The sequence below is a fragment of the Dama dama genome, chromosome 21, assembly GCF_033118175.1.
Source record: "Dama dama isolate Ldn47 chromosome 21, ASM3311817v1, whole genome shotgun sequence".
NCBI classification, from domain to species: Eukaryota; Metazoa; Chordata; class Mammalia; order Artiodactyla; family Cervidae; genus Dama; species Dama dama.
The window spans coordinates 36,474,412-36,498,422 of NC_083701.1; the positions used below are offsets into that span (position 1 = coordinate 36,474,412).

Consider the following 24,011-nt stretch of genomic DNA (forward strand, 5'->3'; position numbering starts at 1 on the left):
ATGCCGGTGGACTTCCCCGCCTGGGAGTCATTAAGAACAACCCTCCAGTGATTTCCTTCTGTTGCTGTTTGTTTATCCTCCAGTCGCGTGTGAGTCAGCCAGATCATGACTTGCGGTGGTTTTGCTTGTGAAACCTTATATAATTCTAGGCCTATTGTCACGTTGGGCTGAGCAGTTAGACCTTAGAGTGTTTTCTCATTGCACAACGTTGGCAGATCAATAGGGAGAAAACCTGAACAATGAGGTGATGTTGGCTGGTCAGGAACCCGGCTCCGAGTCACCCAGGGAGGCAGCCCTGCAGTTTCGCAGAGACAGCCTGGTGGCAAGAGGAGCCTGCACGTCCCCTAGAGTCACCACTGTGCAGGCTGACAGGGCCCGGCCTTCGGGACGGGTGACACGGGGGTGATGTTTCAGAGAGGAGAGCGAAGCAAGGGAAGAAGAACAATGACCACACTTCACACAGAAACCGACCACATTTTTTTTTACTGCGTTGTCTTCACCCTGGATTCCAACATGCTGGTCCAGAGCATGGCTGGCAAGACCTCTATGGATCCTCTGACTGGCTTTCCTTCCCCACCATGTACATCACTGCTTTTGATCCCACTCCGTGACCCAAGTGCAGAGGCAGTTATCAAAGAACACTTTGGATGCAAACAGTGAGCGGCTTACAATACACGGATGGGGTGGGAGCGATGTCCACCACGAACGTGGAATCCACATAAATGGCTGGAGAGGCAAGACGCCTCCTCAGTGGCTAATAGGATGATGGAGTTCAAAACCCACAACTGGTTTTTGTTTTCTTTCTGAATTCCTGGCGTCTATTGAAACCAGTTGTTCCTACCCTTATTTCATATGCATCATCACAAGTCTGACCTGATTTCCACCATGTTTGTTGGCATATATCTTTGAGTGGTGCGCCCTGAAGTTATTCATATTGATATAGGATGAAGCTTACAAATATCTGCATTGAAAGAGAAACTGGGGTGACTCTATATGAAGACAACGACCATCACATTGCACACAGCACATCGTTGGTTAATCTTGGAATCGTCAGGCATTATTTAAAACGAGAGAGAAGCGAACACAAGTGCCACGAGAAAACAATCCTAACAACAGAACCAAACCCAATTTCTCTATTCAGCATCGAAAAATCAAACCCAATTTCTCTAACACTTTTCATTAATTGTTATTTTAAGCTCCAGTAGCAGGATCGGATTTCTGCTGCCTCTGGGCACATGAGTTATGATCTGATCTCAAGTTCCAAGGGAAATGCTCAAAGTTTTATTTTCCCCCAGTTGAATAAACAGTCCTATGTCTATTATCTCTTGTGTTAGAATAGTGTTGTCTTCACATAAGACTCAAATCATGGTATTAGTCATTCATTTCCTTGAACACAGACACCCTCATGCGTGCTGACAGGTTTATAAGGACGCGGTGGCAGCGCGGTTATGGGAGCTGCTAGATGACCGACCTTGATTTCTTGCAGTCCTGAGCGATGGAGCCCGGGTGTGTCTGGTTATTGTTCGCTTTCTCTCCCAGATGCTGGGCTTGTCTGGAAGATTAATACATTAACAAGAGCTGAAGGTCCAGGGTTGCACATCTTCAGACATGTTTATTAGCAGATGGCACACAGGATTCAAAGGTCACCACAAAAGTGACATTTTAAAGTGAAACAACAATATTTATGTTCAGATAGTCTACTGATGAGATCATGTGGAAATGGTTTTGATTAAATTAGCTTATAAATGGTTGCCAATCTATAGGCAACTTAAAATGCCACGTCTGTTTACCAAATGTTTTCTTCTCACGCTCTCACCCTTTCAATATTAATGACCAAATGCTGTTTTTTCTTGGTCGGCGTGGGGGGGCGGATAAGCTTTTTTTAACTGTAAGATCTGTATATTTGGTTTTGACTTCCTGGGTTATCTGATTTTTTTTTTTTTTTTCATTCTAAAAATGTTATCTCCTGTGTGAGTTCTGAAATCTCACCTGCTATTACTCCTGCTTTGAAAGAATTTGGATTCCACTATCGTAAATACAATGGCTTGCAATTTCTTTAGTATAAATTGGGTCTCTGGAGGGACCTCAAGTTCAGTCCCTTGGATCAAACGTTATGTTCAATATCATAAAAGAGGTATGAGCTGGATTTCAGAAATTCTTATTAAAGCTGCGATTTGGCCTCTGCAGCCCCCAGGAGCTACAGTTTTGTGATAGTGTGTGCTGGTGCTTCATATAACAACGTGAAAAACAAAATGCAGCCAACGGGAGGGAACCCTCCTCTCATCTGATTTTTTTCCCCCCTCTGTGTTGTGCCTACAACCTAGCAGGGCTTTGAGGGAAAAATTTTACCTCAGAAAATGGTTTAGTCAGAGAACGCTCAACAGTCTGAAATCAAAGTCATCTTTTGTAAGTTCTGCAGGTCTCTGTGGTCCATAAAACTCACAGAAATATTTCCAGCAAAGGCATTAAAATGCAGAAATAATGATCCATCGGTAGATTAAAACTTTCACAGACATATTTAGAGGCAACAAATATGAACATATAGACTGGTTCTCTTTTATTTACATTGAATTGTGTTATGAATAATTTTGCAGGATATATATATTATTGTCTTGAATTTTTCACTTTATTATGATGTTGATCTCATTTTTCAGACAAGTTACAAAATTACAAATGTACGAATACCACAGAAGATGTACTCACTTTTCAAGAGAACCTTTTTCAATATTCATTGCCCCTTCCATTGAATCCAGTCCTTGTTCAGAAAATTGTTTCAAGGCACTTAAAGCTGCCTAAAAATGAAAACAAACACACAAACAGGGAGATTCATTCACTGACTTTCATGTAATAAACAGGAATGCAATGGTAAAAGAAAGCTATGATATATAGTAAAGGCTATCATTTTCATTCGTCTAAATGAATGCTTTTTTGTATCATTTAACAAAATTACATTTGAGAGGCTATATTATGAAGGAGCAACGTATATCCTAGAAAGGCTTTATTTTTGTGTGTTTGGGGGAGAGGTGGAGAGAGGAAGCTGCATAAACCTTATGGCTTATCCATAATTTTGTAAGATGGCAACAAAGTTTTATCCACAAAAGTAGAAACATGTCATAGAAGCCTATCTATCTTCAATGATGATTTTTGCATCATTTCTCCTTACATTCCTGAAACTACATGTTCTCTTCTTCCAGATGTGAAAGCATCAGATATTTTTTCTCAACTGTCCAAAGCTAGCATAAATGTGCTGGTCACTTTTATAGACATTTAGCCCCAACTGAGTCACAGAATGTGAGCGGTGAAAGGGACCAAAGACACTTTTGAATTCCGAGGGGATGGTATGATGATGGTATTCTGTATATAGAGAAAAAATCTGCCTACGTGGGGGCCCTGGGGAGGCCCGCCTGGCCACCGCAGAGCCTCCTGAGGTAGGGATATGCCCGGATGCGTGGGATGCCGACGGGTGTTGACAGGCTGGTGGAGCCTCGCTGAATAGCTGGGAGGCACCAAAAAATGTGATGCTGATAAGATCTGCATAACTTGTTGACACTCTTGTGCACGGTCCAAATTGTTATTTCTTTGAATAAGAATTTGGTTCTTCTTCCCCTCCCCCACAGCCCACCCTTTTAAGCTCGATTTAGAAGGGCTTTGTTGAGTCTGAGATAGGTGTGAGCGGCCAGGCTTGTTTGTATCTTGGAGATCCTGCTGGGTCACACTTTGGTCATCTGCATCTTCTCAAAGGCCTTTGTAACTCCTGCCACTGCTCAAACTTTTATCTGCTAACAGCTCCTTTTGGGTAGTTAAGAGCATGATCTTTTCTGCATCTCTTTATGTGTAATATATCTTTTTGGTTCAGATTTTTAAGTTAATAGACTTAATTTTCTTTTTTTTGAGAGCAGTTTTAAGTTTATAAAAACATGAAGCAGGGAAACCCTCTTCCCTTCCCCCTCCCTCAACATCATTTCCCCTATTATTAACATCCAGCATTACAGAGGTACATTTATTACAAGTGATGAAATACTGATATACTACCATTAACTTAAGTCCATAGTTTACAGTAGGGTTTGCTCTGTGTTGTACATTCTATGAATTTTGACAAATGTACAGTGTCATGCGCCCACCATTACTTCATAGAGAATAATTTCATTGTCCTAAAAATCCTGTGTTCCATGTGTTCACCCCTCCTCCCTTTCCAGGCCCCTCCCCATCCCTGGCAACTCCTTTTATTTACAATCTTTATAGTTTTGTCTTTTTTGATGCCATACAGCTCTAAGTGTGCAGTATGTAGCATTTTCAGATTGGTTTCTTTCACTTAGCAATATGCATTTAAAGTTCCTCTATGTCTTTTCATGGCTTGTTAGCTCATCTCTTTTTATTGCTGCATATATTCTATTGTCTGGATATACCACAGTTTGAGGGACATCTTGGTTCCTTCAGGTTTTTGATGATTATGAATAAAGCTGCTATCAACATCTGTGTGCAGATTTTTGTGTAATGTTTGTAACATTTTTTTAGTCCTTTTATTTTTAAAATATCAACCGCTATATTCAGCCAAAAGGACTAATATATCCTTATCTTTTCCTTTAGGCTATTTCTTCCTTTCAAATCTCTAAGCTGATCTTCCCAGTTCAGCTGAATGCCCACTGAAGCCTCTGCTCTGGCCTGGGAGAGCTGGGGCAGGGGCAGGGTGAAGATGGGGAGGCTGTGCTGGGCTCTCTGTTTCATCACTCTCTCTCTAAACCCGCAGTCCTTTAGGGATGTCAGTGCCCCAGCCCCATTACCCTTGATCTTGGTCTAGGCTTCTACTACACAGTAGCTGGCGTAGGTTACCGTGACATGTAAGCGCTAACCTCAATTGGGTAGGACAAAGTATGGCCATCTCATTGGGGTTACTATTATTGATTGAATTATGTCCACCCTCAAACTTGTATGTTGTTCCAATCCCCCACACATAGAACATGGCCTTAGTTGGAAATAGGGTCTTTGCCAATATAATTAATTAAGATGAAGTCATACTAGATCATCCATCCCAGATGGCACAGTGGCAAAGAATTCGCCTGCCAATACAGGAGATGCAGGCGAGGCTCGGGTTTGATCCCTGGGTCAGGAAGATCCCTTAGAGTTGGAAATGGTGACCCACTCCAGTTTCCTTGCCTTGAAAATTCCATGGACAGAGGAGTATGGTGGGTTTCAGTCCATGGAGTTGGAAAGAGTCAGCCACAACTGAGCTCACACACACACACACATACACACACCTATATTAGATTAAGGTGGGTCCCAATCCATTATGACCAATGTCCTTACAGAAAAGGGAAAATTCAAAAACAGAAACACACACAGGTAGAACACTGTGTGAAGAAAGCAGAGATTGAATCGATGCAACAGAAGCCAAGGAACACCAAAGGCTGCCGGGCAACCGCCAGAAACTAGGGGAGAGGTATGGAACAGATTCCTCCCTCATGGCCCTCCAAAGGAACCAACCATGCCTACACCTTGCTCTTGGACTCCTAACCTCCATAGCTGTGAGACAAGAAGTTAGTGTTGAATTTATTGTGGGTGGTCCTTTGTTATGGCACCCCTAACAACAATTATAGGCACATCATCATTCCTCTATAAGGAAAGAACCTCTTTCTCCTCTCTTTGATATTTCCTTTATTGTCTTTTTATAATAAAAATAGTTTCTCATTACAGAAAAATAATAATATGTAAGCAAGCAAAAAGAATGTGAAAATATTCAGTCTTACACACCGCTCAAAACTTGGTGCATGTTTTTCCAATCCTCTTCTATCCCCCTCCCCTAAGGTACACACTTTAACCTGGATCATATCCTAACACTATTTTAGAACCTACTCTTTTCATTGAAGGCTTCCCTGGTGGCTCAGATGGTAAAGTGTCTGCCTGCAATGCAGGAGACCCGGGTTCGATCCCTAGGTTGGGAAGATACCCTGGAGAACGAAATGGCAACCCACTCCAGTACTCTTGCCTGGAAAATTCCATGGACAGAGGAGCCTGGTAGGCCACAGTCCAAGGGGTTGCAAAGAGCTGAGAGACTTCACTTTCACTTTTCTTTTCATTGAATCATTAGCGATTTTCCGTAGCAACAGAAACACTTCAGCAACATCATTTTGCAGGACTACACAGTATCTCACTGACTTTATGTGCCTTTCTGAATTTAACCAATCCCTACTGTTGGACATTGAGACCACATCCAATTTTTAAACTGTTATTAACACTGTACCAGGACCTCCCTGGCAGTCCAGTGGTTAATGTTTTTGGCTCCCAATGCAGGGGGCATGGGTTCCATTCCTGGTCATCGAACTGAGATCCCACACGCAGTGCAGCATGACCCAAAAAACAAAAAACATTGCACCGAGCTTTCTAATACTAAATCACTGCCTACTGTCCCAATAATTTCCTTGTGATAAAGTCCTATAAGTTGAATTTCTGGACCAAAATACATGCCCATTTTGAAAGATGTGATATGAATTTCCCTCTGCCCTCAGAGAGGTTGTGTCCACACCAACGCTCTGAGGAGCACCTGTTTCTCTAGGTCATTTTGGAGTTACCTTTCAGAACAGCTTGTGGATCATTGGAGCCAACCGGTTTGGTCACTTTATGGCCCCACTTTATTTTTCATTTCTCCATCCTAAGCATTTACCTTATTCACTAGACTTAACTTTGAGGGAAGTTTGGTTGCTTTCAAAAGTTAAATTCACCCTCAAAGGACTCAGATTTGGACATTTCTCCTCCTTAAAATAAAAGTAATTTGCACAGGAATTGGACTTTTATTAAATTCAGTGAGGTGACCTCTGTGGTCCTTTCAAGTCCTGAAATACTCAGGGGGCCTGGGCAACCTGCCCACGTGACTCTGCTGAGCATGGTCCTACGGGTGCACATCCTTGTGGGCTTGTCACGTGACCCTGAGCGCTGAAGTCCCGCCCCCTGTACACACGCATGGAGGGAGGCACCAGGCCTGCTCACAGTATGTGAATTATTGGCAGGAATGCTGAGCTTTATCAATTTCTTCCCAAATGGACATTATAGAACACCTTCCATAGTAGTCTCTCTGCACTGTGGTTGGTGTTGATGAATGAAACTTCTGAGCACTCCAGGGCTTCTCAGTCCTGTTTTATTCCCAGCATAGCCAAAATGACCACCAGTACAAATTCTCAAAAAATAAAAACAAAACCCACTTATAGGCTAACTGTTCAGCCCAGTTTTCAGTAGTTGCTTGGGGAATACAGGTTGTATCAATACCAGAAATCCTATGTCTTGGCTCACAGAGTCTAGGACCCAATGAAACTCGTTCTCTTCCATCCAAAAAGAGGTGCCCTTAAGAGATGAAGGTGAAGTCTCAGGGAGTAGATTGCGTGCTTTAGCTCTTGCAAAAGCTTCTGGATGATTTAATCAACATGACAGGCAGGTCCCCAAGTGCTGTCAAGATGACTGTCACCACTCCAAGAACATCCTCCCAGCTGGAATGGCGGCGTACTCTTTCACTTGGTGCCATGAATGGATTTTCAGAATTCTTGTGTGGCTGCTTCCCTCCAAAGGTATGTTTAAAGGCTTCCAAATAACATTCCCTTATCTGTCTGATGAGATAATCCAGCCCAGATCTTATTGATACCCCTGAATACAATCGCTTCTAAGTATGAGAGGACTTCTTTCTACTTTATAAAAGGCAATGAAGATACTTTATCTTCTCTGTAAACAGCAGTCCCTGCCATTTGATGAGCATCCCTGTGCCACAGTCATAAGACCAGGTCCCTTACCTGCGTGATCTCAGGTGTTACCACAGCCCTGCAAGGTGGGCCCTTCCCATGAAGAATTCAACAACCTACTCAAAGTCACATGGCTAGTAAGTGGCAGAGCAGAGGTATGAACCTGGCACACATCCTGGGTCACATCACATTATTTTCTTCAGACATAAAAACTGCTCACATTCAGCCTAGCTAATTTCAGCATAACTCCTTCCAAAGTCCGTCTAGCCTAAACACCTAAACAAGGTCCGTCTAGTCAAAGCTATGGTTTTTGCCAGTAGTCATGTATGGATGTGAGAGTTGGACTATAAAGAAAGCTGAGCACCGAAGAATTGATGCTTCTGAACTGTGGTGTTGGAGAAGACTCTTGAGAGTCCCTTGGACTGCAAGGAGATCCAAACAGTCCTTCCTAAAGGAAATCAGTCCTGAATAATCACTAGAAGGACTGATGCTGAAGCTGAAGCTCCAATACTTTGGCCACCTGATGCGAAGAACTGACTCACTGGAAAAGACCCTGATGCTGGGAAACATTGAAGGCAGGAGGAGAAGGGGACGACAGAGGATGAGATGGTTGGATGGCTTCACCGACTCAATGGATGTGAGTCTGAGCAAGCTCCGGGAATTGGTGATGGCCAGGGAAGCCTGGCATGCTGCAGTCCATGGGGTCGCAAAGAGTCAGAAACGACTGAGCGGACTGAACTGAACTGGATGGATCTAGAGACAGTCATATAGTGTGAATAAAGTAAATCAGAAGGAGAAAACAAATCATTCAATAACGCTTAGATGTGGAACCTAGAAAAATGATACAGATGAACTTATTTGCAAAGCAGAAATAGAGACACAGATGTAGAAAAGAAATATATGGATACCAAGGGGAGAAGGGGGTGGTGGGAGGAATTGGAAGATTGGGATTGACATATATACACTATTGATACTATGTATTCCTGGGGATCTTCCTGAACCAGGGATCGAACCTGCATCTCCTGCATTGGCAGGAGGATTCTTTACCACTAAGCCACCAGGGAAGTGGTAAAGCAATGGAATATTACACAGCCATAAAACGAATGGAATAGTACTATTCACAGCAACATGGATGGACCTAGAGATTATCATGCTCAGTGAGGTATCAGTGAGTGTACAATATGGTATCACTTATATGTGGAATGTAAAAAAAATTATATAAATGAACTTATTTACAAAATGGAAATAGACATATGAAGCAAATTTATGGTTACCAGAGAGGATAGTGGGTGGTGGTGGTCAGGGTGGGGGGAAGATAAATTAGGAGCTTGGGATTAGCATATACACACTACTACACATAAAACAGGAAAACAATATTGGCTTACTGTATAACACAGGCAGGGCTTCCCTGGTAGTTCAGTGGTAACGAATCCGCCTGCCTCTTTCCACGGACTTTTCCAGGCAAGAATACTGGAGTGGGTTGCCATTTTCTATTCCAGGGGATCTTTCCAACTAGGGATCAAACCCATGTCTCCTCTGTCTCCTGCACTGGCAGGCGGATTCTTTAGCATTGAGCCACCAGAGAAGCCCTGGGATTGTTTTTTAAAGGTCTATCCAAGGCAATAGATGTAGCTTTGATTGAAAGGTGAAATTTTCTTTAAGTGTTTTTAGAAAGTGGATGACATTTCCTTTTCTTAGTCCTGTCTTTCCAGTTCAACACTTATATCCATTTGTGTGTGTGTCGTTTCCCTTAGAGGAGGGCATCTGCATAGATACATAGAAATATTTTTGTCCCCAAAAGATTTTACAACTGTTTTGGGAATAAAGCCCCACAGGTTCTAGAACAGATGTCGCTACCATTTCATGTAGGGCTTGTTTTGTGCGTAGTTATAGCAATGCCAGAAACATAATGCCAATAAGATGCTTCCCATGCCGGTTTGTTGGTCTTGGTTCACGAGCGCGCGCGAGCGTGCGTGTGTGTGCGTGTGTGTGTGTGTGTTCACAAGATAGGGGTGAGTCTTTCCAGTCATTTCTGTCATTTCTAACTTTCCTCTGGTTGATGAGCAATTAAGCATACTTGAAACCAGTGCCTACTCTTCCTGCTTTCTTCTGCAGGGATTAAATAGCTTGTAATGACAATGTAGCAGCATTAAATCATTCTTTGAGAGACAACAATGGTTCATTAGTAAAATGTGAATTTTAACTCATCCCCTCTTGACACGCAGCACTTTTAGGAGTCTTTGAACAGGATGCCCAACAGATCTTTTTCTTTCTTTCTTTCTTTCTTTCTTTTTTTCCATTTCACACTTTTCCCACGGATTCACATCCCAAACCCCAGAAACAGGCTGTTCCCATTAAAGTCAATGGTAACCATGCAAGTCTGACTGTGGCCTTCATTCTGAAGTTAAGTGTTCAAGGTTGTTTTGTTTTGCCTTTTCCCCATTAAAGGGCTTGCTCATATGGAACTCTTCCTGGGAGCAGATCTAACTGCTGGACTTATTTCAGAACGCACACAAATGGACCTATATGTGGCTCATTAAATCAGTCTCCTTTAATGAGAAAATCATAGACTTCAAATTACAAACATCTTCAACTGCAGTTGAGGACTCCCCTCACCTTTTTTTTTTTTTTTAATGTGGACCATTTTTAAAGTCTTTATTTTATCTGTTACAATATTGTTTCTGTTTTCTATTTTGGTTTTTTGGCTGCAAGATACATGGGATTTTAGCTTGCCAACCAGGGATTGAACCCACACCCCCTACATTAAAATAAGTCTATCCACAGGATCGCCAGGGAAGTCCCAGGACTCCCCTCACTTGTCATCCCAATAATCTTTGAGATCAACTCTGTGAAATCACTTAAATGGCTGAAAAACCAGAAGGTCTTTTCTCCTGTAAGTTTGAAGCCTTACTGCCCAAAGAATGTGAATTTTAATGTTTCTAAGTTACCATTTTCTTACTTTGAAAAGTCTGTAACAAAATGCCAAGTCTCTCTTTATGTAAAATAAGAGACACCCCAAAGAGAACATCGTTATTTCTAAATTTTATCACATTATGTAGAAGCCTCAATCTGTATTACATTTCAGATGAATCAGTGGTTGGACTTAAGAAATAGAAATAGGATTATATTGAGCTTTAATTAAACCAGTTGCTGCTCTGCTTTCTAACAATTTCACTATCATCCCCACTTTCATTTGTGCTTACACAATCCTGTTGGTTTGGGTAATTTTCATAAAATTGGCATTTTACTTAAAAAAAAAAAAAGCTCCTACTGTTGGAACAAAGGGATGTCACTGAAGGTGAAGACTACTCATTGTGGGGAAAAAGAGGTGGGGGTGGTCAAAAGACATGCACATTTTAGACCATCTCCTAAGGCAAAGAATAGGAATTTTGGCTTGAGAATCTGGGGAATTAGTACAAAATGGGACACTTAAACTATAGACTTGGGCATCATCTTTCTTTCAGTGATCAGACTCTGACTGTTGGTTAATCCATGTAGCTGCCAGCCTTGACAATAATACAGAATCGAATTTGAAAAAGGATTAGCTGTGCTACGAGGAGTGTTTTCAGCATGCTCAGAACAAGCTTGAGTGTCACCCTCATCATGTCCTCGTCATCCAATCATGCTGTGTCTGTTTTACCAATAGCATTCATTTTAAATTCGTGTGTTGTCTCTATTTTTGCTTCAACAAAAAGTCCCCTTTGTAACGGTGTTTATGGAAACATGTGTTGGGCACAAAGGCAAGCGTCCCTGAATGGTGGCAGCATCTCTGAGCGTGGCAGAATAATCCTCCCAAAGGTGACCATGTCCTACCCACAGAAGATGAATATACTGCCTCGCATGGTAAAAGTGATTTTGCAGATGGGACTGAGGTTTGAACATTGAGATGGAGAGGTTATCCTGGATAATCCAAGTGGGTCCAATTTAATCACGTAGCAAGTCACTTCAGCCGTGTCCAACTTTTTGTGACCCTATGGACTGTAGCCCACCAGGCTCCTCTGTCCATGGGATTCTCCAGGCAAGAATACTGGAGTGAGTAGTCATGCACTCCTCCAGAGGACCTTCCTGACCCAGGAATTGAATCCACATCTCTTATGTTTCCTGCATTGGCAGGTGGGTTCTTCACCACTAGCTCCAACCAGGCCCTAATGTAATCACACAAGTGCTTAAAATCACAGAACATTTCCTGGCTTTGGTAAGAAAGAAAGATGTGGCCAGGAAAATATGGTCAATGAAATGCAATGTTGTTAGTTTGAAGGTGGAGGAAGGGAGACACAAACCAAGGAGAGTGGGTGGCCTCTAGAAACTAGAAAAGGCAAGGAGCTACTAGAGCCTCAAAAAAGGAACTGCAGATACCTTGATTTCAGCTCAGCGAGACTTGAAACTCCCGTCTGACTTTTGACCTACAGAACTCCTAAGATAATCCATTTGTGTTGTGCTGAGTCTATCCTAAAGGAAATCAGTCCTGAATATTCACTGGAAGGACTGATACTGGAGCTGAAACTTCAATACTTTGGCCACCCGATGCAAAGAACTGACTCATTTGAAAAGATCCTTATGCTGGGAAAGTTTGAAGGCAGGAGGAGAAGGGGATGACAGAGGATGAGATAGTTGAAAGACATCACCGACATGATTGACATGAGTTTGACATAAGATTGACATGATAGGCTCTGGGAGTTGGTGATGGACAGGGAAGCCTGGCATGCTGCAGTCCCTGGGGTCACAAAGAGTCGGACACGACTGAGCGACTGAATTGAACTGAGCCACTAAGCCTGTTCATTTTTTATAGCAGCAGGAGAAGACGAATACACTCTTCTGGTCGCCTGGACAAGGAAGTGAAAGGGCATGGCACTTGGAGTCTGTCAGGCCTAGATTCAAATGCCAGCTCCATAGGACTTCCCTGGTGGGCCAGTGGTTAAGACTCCATGCTTCCGTTGTAGGGAGCATGGGTTCAGTCCCTTTCAGGGAACTAAGATCGCACATGCCTCAAAGCACGGCCAAAAAAAGAAAGAAAATGCCAGCTCCACTGCAGACCAGCTGTGTGTCTTCATGCAGGCGACTGTATCTCTCAGAGCCTTCTTTTCCATGTGCCATGATTAGACCTAAGCAAGCTAACAATAAACCCTTTCTATCATCTAAATACCTGAGTCATGTTAAAATTTCCCTGATAACTTCAATAATGTATTTTAAAGTTGGTTTTTGAATCTATATTCCAACAGTTCACCAGTTATATTTGATCGACCTTTCAGGATCTAGGCAGTCCATGGCAGCAGAATAATGCCTCCCATAGACATCTGAGTTCTTGTTCCAGAGACCTGTTAATAACAGTTTTCAAGAGACTTTGCAGACAGGATAAACTGAAGGCCTGGAGATGGGAAGATTAGTCTGCATTCTCTGGTGAGTTCAATCTGATCCAACAAGCCCTCAAAATAGAGAACCTGTCCCACCTCCACTCTGAGAGAAACATAATGATGGAAGAGGGGTCGGAGGGCTGTGACATATTGGCTTTGACTATGGAGGAAGCGCCCAGGAAGCAGGGAACGGGGAAGCTTACAGAAGCTGGAAAAAGCAAGGAAATACTCTCCCCGCTGAGCCTCCAGAGAGGAACACAGCCCTGCTGACTCTGGATTTCAGCCCTGTGAACCGTGACCGACTTCTGACTACAGAAGTGTCAGATAATCCACCTGTGTTGTTTCACACCACCGTGCCTTTAACAGAGGGGCTGAAGTCACACTGAGGTGTGAACTCTGCCGCCAGGTTCTTTCCCAGGACCAGGCTGGTGCTGGGCCTGACAAGGAGGTCAGAGGGCCTGCCTGAGGCTCTGGCTTGGGGGTCTGAGAAGAGGGACCGGCTGAGTGGCAGCCCTCCTCAGCAAGAGCCAAAGGACTCTTCTCAAAGCAGACTTCACCCTAGGATCAGGTCGCCAAGATCAAGTCACCTAAATCCTTCTAGGACCTCCCTCTGCCCTTGGGGCACATGCAACTGCTATCCCTTCCCTCCTTCCATTCTGTGCTGGCCTCCTTTCTATTCCCTGACTTTGACAAACTCCCCGCCAGTCTCAGGGACTCACAATGGCCAGTCCCTCCAGCCACCCCCTCCTCAGGACCAGCTACCTATCAACAGTCAGGTCTCAGACCAGGAAGGCCTGGTCTGAGAAGGCCTGACCACCCCCAGCAAATCACACAACCATGTTCATTATCCTCAGAACACTAGTCACAGCCTGTCCTTATTTCCCAGAGGGAGAAGCCTCGTCTGTCTGATTCACAACTGGGTACGGTCATTCAGTCAACAGAGTCAGTGGTACTATGAGGTAGCACTTCACACCTGCCAGAGTGACCCTTCAAGAAAGTCTACAAATAACAAATGCTGGAGAGAGTGTGGAGAAAAGGAAACCTTCCTACACTGTTCGTGGAAACATAAGTTGGTGCAGCCACTGTGGAAAATAGTATGGAGGTTCCTCAAAAAACTAAAAGTAGAATTACCGTATGATCCAGCAATTCTATTCCTGGGCATATATCTGGACAAAACTACAATTCAAAAAGTTATGTGCACTCCAGTGTTCATAGCAGCATTTACAATAACCAAGACATGGAAACAACCTAAATGTTCATTGACAGATGAATGGATAAAGATGTGGTACTTAAATACGATGAAATAGCACTCAGCCATAAAAAGAACAAAATAATGCCATTTTCAGCAACACGGTTGCAACTAGAGATTATCATACTAAGTAAGTCAGAAGTAAGTCAGAAAGAGAAAGACAAATACCATATGGTGTCATTCATATGTGGAATCTAAAATATGGCACAAATAAACCTATCTATGAGACAGAAACAGAATCAGAGATGTATAGACAATAGATTGGTGGTTGCCAAGGGGGTCAGGGGTGGGAGAGGGCTGGATTGGAAGTTTGGGATTAGTAGATGTAAACAGATATATATATATAGGATGGATAAGAAAACAAGGTCCTACTGTATAGCGCAGGGAACTAGATTCAACATCCTGTGATAAATCATAATGTAACAGAATATGAAAAAGAATGTAAATATGTGTATAACTGAATCACTTTGCTCTACAGCAGAAATTAATACAACATTGTGAATCAACTATTCGTCAATAAAAAATAAATTAAAGGGACTTCCATGGTTGTCCAGTGACTGAGACTCCATGCTTTCAATGCAAAGGACTGGGGTTTAATCCTGGTCAGGGAACAAAATCCCACATGCTGCCACTAAAGATCCCACATGCCGCGATTAAGACCCAGCATAGTCAAGTAAATAAAGGTAAATAAATATTAAAAAAAGAAAAGAAAACAGGGTCATTGAGACCGGGAAACCACACTGGGCACCAGGAAAACTCAGCTCCACACACAGGGAGTTCTGTATGTTCTCAGCATGTCTTCCAGCAGGAAGGAAAGCACGCAGACCACACCAGGCCGACAGGTGATGCTGTAGGGACAGCGCCTACAGCAGCCCCAAGAAGGGCGCCCAGGTCTGCTTCGAGAAGACGGTGTCAAGGAGAGGCCTCACTGGGGTGAGGCGCAGGGTGAGAAGGACTCCTTTCGGGAGGTGAACGGTGGGCGGAGGGTGATGCCAGCAGGGGGCACTTCTTGGGCAGAGGGGCTGGGAGGGAAGTAGGGCCTGGGGACATGATCAGAGTCCTGGGCGATATTCCAAGCTGTGGTATAGACCCGCGAGGCGCTGTGTCCTGGAAAAGCTGAGCCAAGCCCGAGGGGCGGAAGCCATAGGCAAAGGGATTTGGTCTCCAAACGGGAAGGAACCTTGTGTCCGCGGGAGAGCAAGCTGGACCCCAAGGAAGGACTGGGTGGTACCCATCGCTGGAGCAGGTAGCCATGAGGCCACTTGCGTCTCAGGCTCTCCGATGCTCTAAGTCAGGTGAAGATCGCCTCACAGCTGCAGAGTGAGGTGGGAGTTCTAGAGGTGACAGGTAGAGCTTTGTCACCCGTGATGATTGTGGTTTGCAGGGGAAAGCTGAGTTTGGGCCTGATCTTCACTACGGGTCCTGTGAGAAAGTGTCTTTCCCTTCTCCTTCCTCAATGTCTCAACTTAGAAGATGGAGTAGCCGTACTATTACAGGGGTGAATTGATGGGTGTGTCCTGGGGCTGTCTGTCACACACTGTGCTACATGGAAAATGTGTAACCACTGACCCTTGTGGGGAAAAATCCCTAACTGGTACCACCTCCAACTCTCTCCTCACTGCTCGGAGGCAGGGCAACAACACGGTTTTAAGAGCCGGGCTTCTTGACCCACTCCACCAACTGGCAACCGTAATAGGACTTTAGGCAAGTAAAACTCTCAACTCTTAAATGACATCTCATGTTCATGACACTCACTTTGCTCTAAGAACTTTCCATCCCTAACTCATTTATCTTCATGGTTGCTACAAGGAGCCTTGACTGTCATCTCCAATTTAAGAGGAGGATGCAAAGACAGAGATGAAGAAATTTACGCAAGATCAACAGGACTTGATCTTGATGGATCTGAAATCTGGACACAGATGGTTTGGCTCTGGAGCCAAGATTCTTAACTATTATATTGTACCATTTGTCAATCCAGTGATAGGATGCACCATTTGAGTGCTCAAGAAATGGCCTGACGGACTTCCCTGGTGGGCCAGTGGTTAGGACTCTGGCCTCTACTGCAGGGGGCACGAGTTCAGTCCCAGGTTGGGGAACTAAGATCCCACATGCCTCTCGGTGCAGCCAAAAAATAATAAAAAATTATTTTAAAAAATATGCCAGTAGGTCTTATGTGTGGTGAGGTGCTTAAAAAGAAAGAAAGGAATGGCATGAGCCAGACCAAGAGCATGGAGCTCTGTGAGAGAGAGGGTCTGAGTGCAGGCTCTCAGGATATGGGCTGCCTCTTTGATCCAATCCCTTACTTCCTCTTATGCTTGCCTGAGCTGTGGGCTTTGGTTGGGAATTGAGAACATATCTGGAAAGACATGTGAAATGTAAATGTTCTAGCTGCTCTTTAGAACAAAATCCCAATTTCTGACTTGGGCCCTGATGCCCTCGTGACCGTCCCCATCTACAACTCAGTCTCAGCAGCCTCATCACCACACTCTTCCAAACCCCAGAGCTCCAGCCACACCAGCCCCTCTGCTCTTTGTAGAACACCTTGAGTTCAGTGCTGTCTCGTGGAACTTCACACGCATCTCCCTAGACCTGGGGCCCTTCTCTCTGGTCTCCACAGGGCCCTGTCCCTAATTTCAGCCAGTTCTCTGCTCAATTGTCATCTCTTGAGACCAGCGACCCTACAGGAGCAACACATCCCATGCCTAGCCTGGAGTTCTCGCATCTTCTTACACTGCCTAATTTTTTGTGCTTACTGGCCCTAAAATTTTATGTATCTATTCAACCATTTCCTCGATTTTTGCCCACGTCCCCATTAGAATGTAAGTTGTGTGAGGGCAGAGATTTGTCTGTTTTGTTCATTGCTAAGTGCTCCACACCTAAAATAGACACTCATTTAATAAATACTTATTAGTTGAATAGGGCTTCCCTAGTAGCTCAGTTGGTAAAGAATCGCCTGCAATGCAGAATATCCCGTTTCTATTCCTGGGTCGGGAAGATCCACTGCAGAAGGGATAGGCTACCCACTCCAGTATTCTTGGGCTTCCCTCGTGGCTCAGCTGTTAAAGAATCCACCTGCAATGCAGGAGACCTGGGTTCAATCCCTGGGTTGGAAAGATCCCCTGGAGAAGGGAAGGTTACCCATTCCAGTATTCTGGCCTGGAGAATTCCATGGACTGTGGAGTCCATGGGTTGCAAAGAGTCAGACACAGCTGTGTGACTTTCACTTTATTAGTTGAACGAACGAATGGCTGAAAACAGTGACCAAATTCAAGAATATCTAGCTACCTCATATATACCATAAAGTGAAAGTAAAAGTGTTAGTTGCTCAGTCATGCCCAGCTCTTTGCAACAACAAGGGCTGGAGACCGCTAGGCTTCCCAGTTCATGGGATTTTCCAGGCAAGAATACTGGAGTGGGTTGCCATTTCCTTTTCCAGGGGATCTTCCCAACCCAGGGATTGTACTCTGGTCTCCTGCGTTGCAGGCAGATTCTTTACTGTCTGAGCTACCAGGGAAGTCCTGTATAAACAGTATGGTTTTATTAATTCTCAGAAGTTCCCTATGGAAATTAAGGAGTAGCTCACTTCCTCCACTGATTGAAATCCAGAAGTAGCATTCATTTGATGTTTAAAGGCTGATTATTCAGCTGAAGTAGCTGCTACATGTTGGTCTTTCAAATGAGGGAATTAAGTATCATGATAGATCCCCAAGGTGGGTGTTCTTATACATTGTGGACTTATTTTATGCCAATTACATTATTACAACATTGGAAGAAACTTTCTTGGAATTTTAGTTTTTTTTTCTAGAAGGTCTTTGTTTTCTTAAGCTAAGAGAAATGTCGTCACTGTCAAGTTCAAGAAGTAAACTTTTATCTTCTTTCTCTAGGTGCCACTGAAAGAAGCAGATCACTAATAATATCACACTTGGTTTGGTCATTTTTAGAAACTCTATTAAAAGTCATTGTTAAGGTTTATAATTAACTAGCCATCTCAAAGGAAAAAGTAGTTTCCTAAAAACATCTCCATTAAGACAATATAATCAAAGAAAGAGATTTATAAATAAATATAATCACAAATGGTCCCCTTTCCCTGCCTCCACACTCAAATGAGAAGTAATTTAGTATACTTTTGGGGATGCAGTTTAGGTCTGCCAAATTCTTCTAAGTTGTTTCAAGCTAGTACTCTGAGGGTTGACATTCTAATATATCCAAACAGAGTTGTTGTTGTTTTTTTTCCCCTAATTGTTTGGCTGCAGATAAAAATGTAAGGTTTTAAGTATAAGAATTTATGCGATCAGTGATGGAATCCTAATCCATCTTAAGCTGTCAGCATGACAACTGGCAGTTCCCAATGTGTATTAAGAGACAGAGAATTTTTTTTTTTTTTTTTTTTTTGCCCGAGGGTACATTCCCTTTCAAAAGCAGAATATTTTTCTTCTTTTGCTTTCTAAAGATATCATGTCAGACTCCATTCTTTTTTTTTTTTTTAGACTCCATTCTTAATGGTTAATCTTTTAAGGAGGCAAGATAAATTGGAGAGAAAATACGTGATAGATTTATAAATTGGGGGAAAATATAACTTGAGGCATTCCAAAACGCAATTTCAAATCAAAACCTTAACATGGGCAAGGGACGTTACATCAACGAACAGCATTCTTTAGAAATGCCTGACATTCAGTTGGATAGAATTATATATTGAAATAAATTGTAGGCATATTGGGGATGTTTTCCCTCTAGCATCTGGTAGTATCAAAGGCCAGGAGGAACAGTGAGTCCAGAATTTAAAAGCTGCCTTTTGGATAAATATGTGGAAAGGATAGGAATTAAGTTATCAAAAGGCTAGAAGAATTTACTGAAAGTGAGAAGGGTGCTAAAAGCAATAAGCTATTTGGAATTTGATAGCACTCAACTTTAGGGCTTTGCAGAGCTAGTATTGTTAGCCAAATAAGGGTAAAGTGATCGTGCAAAAAGGACAATTCAGGAATGAATCAAACATGAAAAGCAACCAGGCAATACCTTGATCTGTGAAAATAAGCAGTATTTATAGTATCTGAAAGTCTTCCCTGTGGCTCAGTTCTAAAGAATTCGCCTGCAGTGCTTGAGCTGCAGGAGATGCAGTTACAATCCCTGAGTGGGGAAGATCCCCCGGAGGAAGGCATGGCAACCCACTCCAGTATTCCTGCCTGGGAAACCCCAGGGATGGAGGAGCCTGGTGGGCTACAGTCCATAGAGTCATGAAGAGTCAGACAAGAATGGAGAGACTGAGCATGCACACACATATAGTATCTGAGCGGCAACCTGGGACGAGCCCCCTGGGAACCTCCTCTATGAAGCCTCCTCTATGTTTGGAAAAGAATAGTGACTGGTGATTTCTATGCCCTGTATCACTCAAAGTAAACTGCTAAACAGTCACCCCTAGAAACTCAATGCTCATGGAAAGACCTATTGCACATCGCTGGACAGCGGACCCTGATCAATCAAGGTCCTAGACCCCTTCCATCTTGTGGCTCCACCCTCCTCTAGGCTTGCATTATGGTCCTCTCCATTCAGCCAGTGGAAGAGAAAATAAAACAGAAGATAGCACTTCAGAAGATTTTATGAAAGAGCTCTCAAAGCCCGTGTGCTGCGGAACCCAGTGACATGACCATACTGAACTCCGTGACTCCACCCAGCTCCAGGTTGGGTAACTAAATCTGGCTGTGAGCTGAGGAAGAGGAAGCAGGTGTTGTGAGCAATTAGGCTCAATTAGCACTCATAAGTGGTACCACGTCATTGCACTCATTTGCTGAGGTATCTGCATGCCTATCTCCTTGAGCTGAAATTATAGCCTCTAGAATCGGGCAGAGCTGGATGTTGTTCAGTAGCTACAGCACCAGCGATGGCATAGAATTCAGGCTCATTTGTAGTCAGGGGATGCGGGCTGCCTGGTTCACAGAGAAGCTAAGACTGGTGATCTATGTGTAAATATTGCCAAGAAACACCCAGGTCTTCCTTCCTCAAGATGGCCTCTCTGTGAAGATATTTCCAGAGGGCAAAGGGACCACATGCCTACAGTGGGCAAGGGGCACTTAGTCTGTTAATTCTTAATGCGTCTTCATGCAAAAAGTCTTCCCAGGGACTCTATGTCTCTTAGGAGGTGATTCGTTGTGGGACGGAGCTGTTGGGTTCCTAAATGACAGAGGATAGGGTAGAGGGTTTCTTGTGAACCCAAAGTTTGGGACTAAAAATGCAAACAAAATATTTATCAAGGGGACTTTACTGGAGGTCCAGTGGCTAAGACTCTGTGCTCCCAATTCAGGGGGCCTGGGTTCAATCCCTGGCCAGGGAACTAGATCCCACATGCTACAACTAAGACCCAGTGCAGCCAGATAAATAAATACATTTTTAAAATAAAGTCTATTAAAAAATCTTTATCAGAGATAAACCAGACTTCCTTATTAACTGAGAAAGAAGCCAGAAGTGATCGGTGAATAAGTAGGACTATATAACGTTATAAATTTATAGAATGTTATTTTGTCTCCATCTGGTTTCACACAAAGGAGTAACAGCCCCCATGTGACTGACAGAAGACTGGTATCTAGAATACATAAAGTAAATAACAATCCAATTAGAAGATGGACAAAGGACACGAAGAGAAGGTTCACCAAAGAGGATTTACAAATGGCAAATAAACACATGAAAAGATGCTTAACATTACTAGCTATTAAGACTATGATATCATTACAAACCTATTAAAACAGTGAAAACAAACATTTGTGACAATATCAAATGAAGGAGAGAGTTCAGAGAAACTGGATCTATTATTATACATTTGTGATGGGACTACAAAATGGGTCAGCCACTCTGGAAAATAGTTTTCCAGTTTTATAAAAAAAAATACAACATAAACTTACTATACAGCCCATCAATCATATTTTGGGGCATTTGTCCCAGAGAAGAGAAAATTTATGTCCACATCAATAACTTGTATGCAAGTGTTCAAAGCAGTTTTATCTGTATTAGTTAAAAAAAAAAACCAGCCCCAAACCCCCACAATAGATGAATTATTAAACTGTGGTACACCCATACCATGGAATACTATTCAGTAATATACAGGAATGAACTGTCGGTACATACAACAACTTGGATGGATTGCAAGTGTATTGGGCTGAGTGAAAAAAAAGTCAGTCCCAAAAGGTCACATACTGTATGGTTCCATTTATATAGCATTCTTGAAATGACAAAAGTCTTGTCAAGGATTAGTGAGTGACAGTGGTGGGAGGAGGAGTGGGTACAGAGTGAGACCACAAAAGGATAGCACTAGAGAGATCTCTGTGATGATCAAAGAATTCTGTGTCTTGATCATGGTAGTGGTTACACGAGTCTCTGTATGTGATAAACTGGCCATAGACCTACATTACAGATGTGGTCCTGTGTCAGTTGGTTTCCTTGATGGTCCAGTGGTAAAGAGTTCGCCTGCCAGTGCAGGAGTTTCGGGTTCGATCCCTGGGTTGGGAAGATCCCCTGGAGCAGGAAATGGCAACGCACCCCATTATTCTTGCCTGAGAAATCCCATGGACAGAGGAGTCTGGCGGGTTACAGTCCATGGGTTTGCAAAAGAGTAGTACATGACTTAGCAACTAACCAACAACAAACCAGTGTCAATATCTTGGTTTGGATATTGTACTACAGATAAATAAAATGGAAAATAAATAATAAATAAAATTGGGGGAAACTGAATACAGAGTATACAGGGCTTTTTTGTACTATTTTTCCAACTTCCTGTGAATCTATACTTATTTTGCAATAAAAATTAAAAACAAAATTTGGACCGTACTGTTTGTCAAATTAGTACTTCTAATTTAAAAATAGTCCTCATTGTAAAACTTTGAAAAATACTTAAATGTCAAGGAAAAGCCCCCCATATTATCTTACTCTTCGATCAACTACAAGCCCACACACTAGAAGTAACTGCTAATTAATGGTTTGGTGTGCATTTTTCCAGGTATTTTGTTTGGTATATCCTTACACATATACATGCTGTTTCCCTTGTGGCTCAGATAGTAAGGAATCTACCTGCAATGCAGGAGACCCAGGATCCATCCCTGGGTCAGGAAGATCCCCTGGAGAAGGGAATGGCAACCCACTCCAGTATTCCTGCCTGGAGAATCCCATAAACAGAGGAGACTGGTGGGCTACAGTCCATGGGGTCACAAAGAGTTGGACACGACTTAGCGACTAATACTTAATACTTATACACATACATGTATGTGAACTCTGTTTTTTCCTCAAATGGAATCGCTGTGCTGCTTCTTCTGAAGCTTGCTTTAGTGGTACTCTAGATTGGTGGTTTAAAATTAGATGGGCCCTCCTCCCTTGTGTTACTGAAGAATAAGGATTTGCAAGCCCAGCAGCCTGATTCCTTCTCTTGAGGAATTCTCTTGAACTCTTAAGATCTGGAGCTCTGTCATCAAGGGGCACCCCCCTTTCTTTGGGGATGTGGTTCCCTGGCCCACCTGTAGGCTTGGCAGTTCTTGCTGATGGGATACTGATACATCTGCTCTAGTTTGAACCCGCTGGGGCACCTGAGGCTAGGGTCAGGTTTCCCTGCATTTACAAGAACAGGCTGGATAAAAATGTTTGCATTTGTTTATTAAAAAATACATTGTGTGTTTGGTCTAATAATTGCTTTTATCTTAACACACCACCAGACAGCATGGTTAAACAGAGAGAGCAAGCTGGCTTCTCCCATCCTTAGTTGCCAGAAGTAACAGCGTGTGCATTCTCAGTCACTTCAGCCATGTCTGACTCTGTGCAATCCCATGGACAGAGGAGCCTGCCGGGCTACAGTCTATGAGATTCTCCAGGCAAGAATACTGCAGTGAGTTGCCATGCCCTCCTCCAGGGAATCTTCCCGACCCGGGGACTGCACCCACATCTCTTACATCTCCTGGACTGGCAGGCAGGTTCTTTACCACTAGTGCCACATTGACCAATATTCACCAAAGGATCCACTGGTTAACGACAGTCCTAAGAAGCATACACCCTGCTGGGTCTGGGGAATGACTGGCCCTCTGAGCCATTACCTCCCTCTTTCTTGTTCCCAACACAGACCCATCTCCAACGCGATTCCACTTGAAATCTACATTGGACTAGCCTAGCTGTCAAGGGATGGAACCTTCCCAAGGAGGACCCGGGGGCAAAACCCTAAAACAAATCTACTGTAAACTCAGTGGTAGGCATCACTGGATTTTAACTAGAGAAAGGAAAGGTTGGCAAAAATCATCTTGGCTGAAATTCACAGAACAGGGATCATTGGGGAGAGATCATTTGGAGAAAAATTCTCATATGATTTTTTAAAAAACATTTGCCAAAAAAAAAAAAAAATTTGCTAACAGGAGACACAGACCCTAGAAAGCCTGAGAAACACTGACTGGGACCTGCGCCCATGGTTTGCTCAGAAACCTGTATCTTAAGGCGGTCATGGACACTTGTGAGGTCACAAAGCTGGTGAACAGCATGCCCCGGCCTTGAACCCAGATTATCCTGGAGTAGGACAGAGTGAGCACAGTCCAGCAGAAGGGATGGCTACATGTATTTGTTCATCGGATACTTATAGCAAGCCGAGTGCCAGGCCCTGGGCCAGGCTCTGGGAACACAGAGATGGACAGACAAGCCTGCCCTTGGGATGCCCCGGGTGGGTAGGGAGCATGA

At 43.3% G+C, this 24,011-nt stretch overlaps 1 protein-coding gene across 15 annotated transcripts in view; it reads right to left on the bottom strand.

Moving 5' to 3' along the window:
- Positions 1-472: 472 nt before the first annotated feature.
- The window catches only part of STAU2 (staufen double-stranded RNA binding protein 2), a 296,212-nt gene continuing 272,673 nt past the window's right edge, over positions 473-24,011 (bottom strand). For 14 of the 15 annotated variants that reach the window (XM_061123495.1, XM_061123488.1, XM_061123494.1 and 11 more), the window contains 2 exons: positions 2,704-2,792; positions 473-1,552 (listed from right to left, as the gene is read on the bottom strand). In XM_061123495.1, coding sequence (XP_060979478.1) covers positions 1,459-1,552; positions 2,704-2,792 — 183 coding nt within the window. In that variant the 3' untranslated portion in view covers positions 473-1,458. The remainder of the gene's footprint in view (positions 1,553-2,703; positions 2,793-24,011) is intronic. The other variant, XM_061123484.1, reaches the window with a different exon arrangement.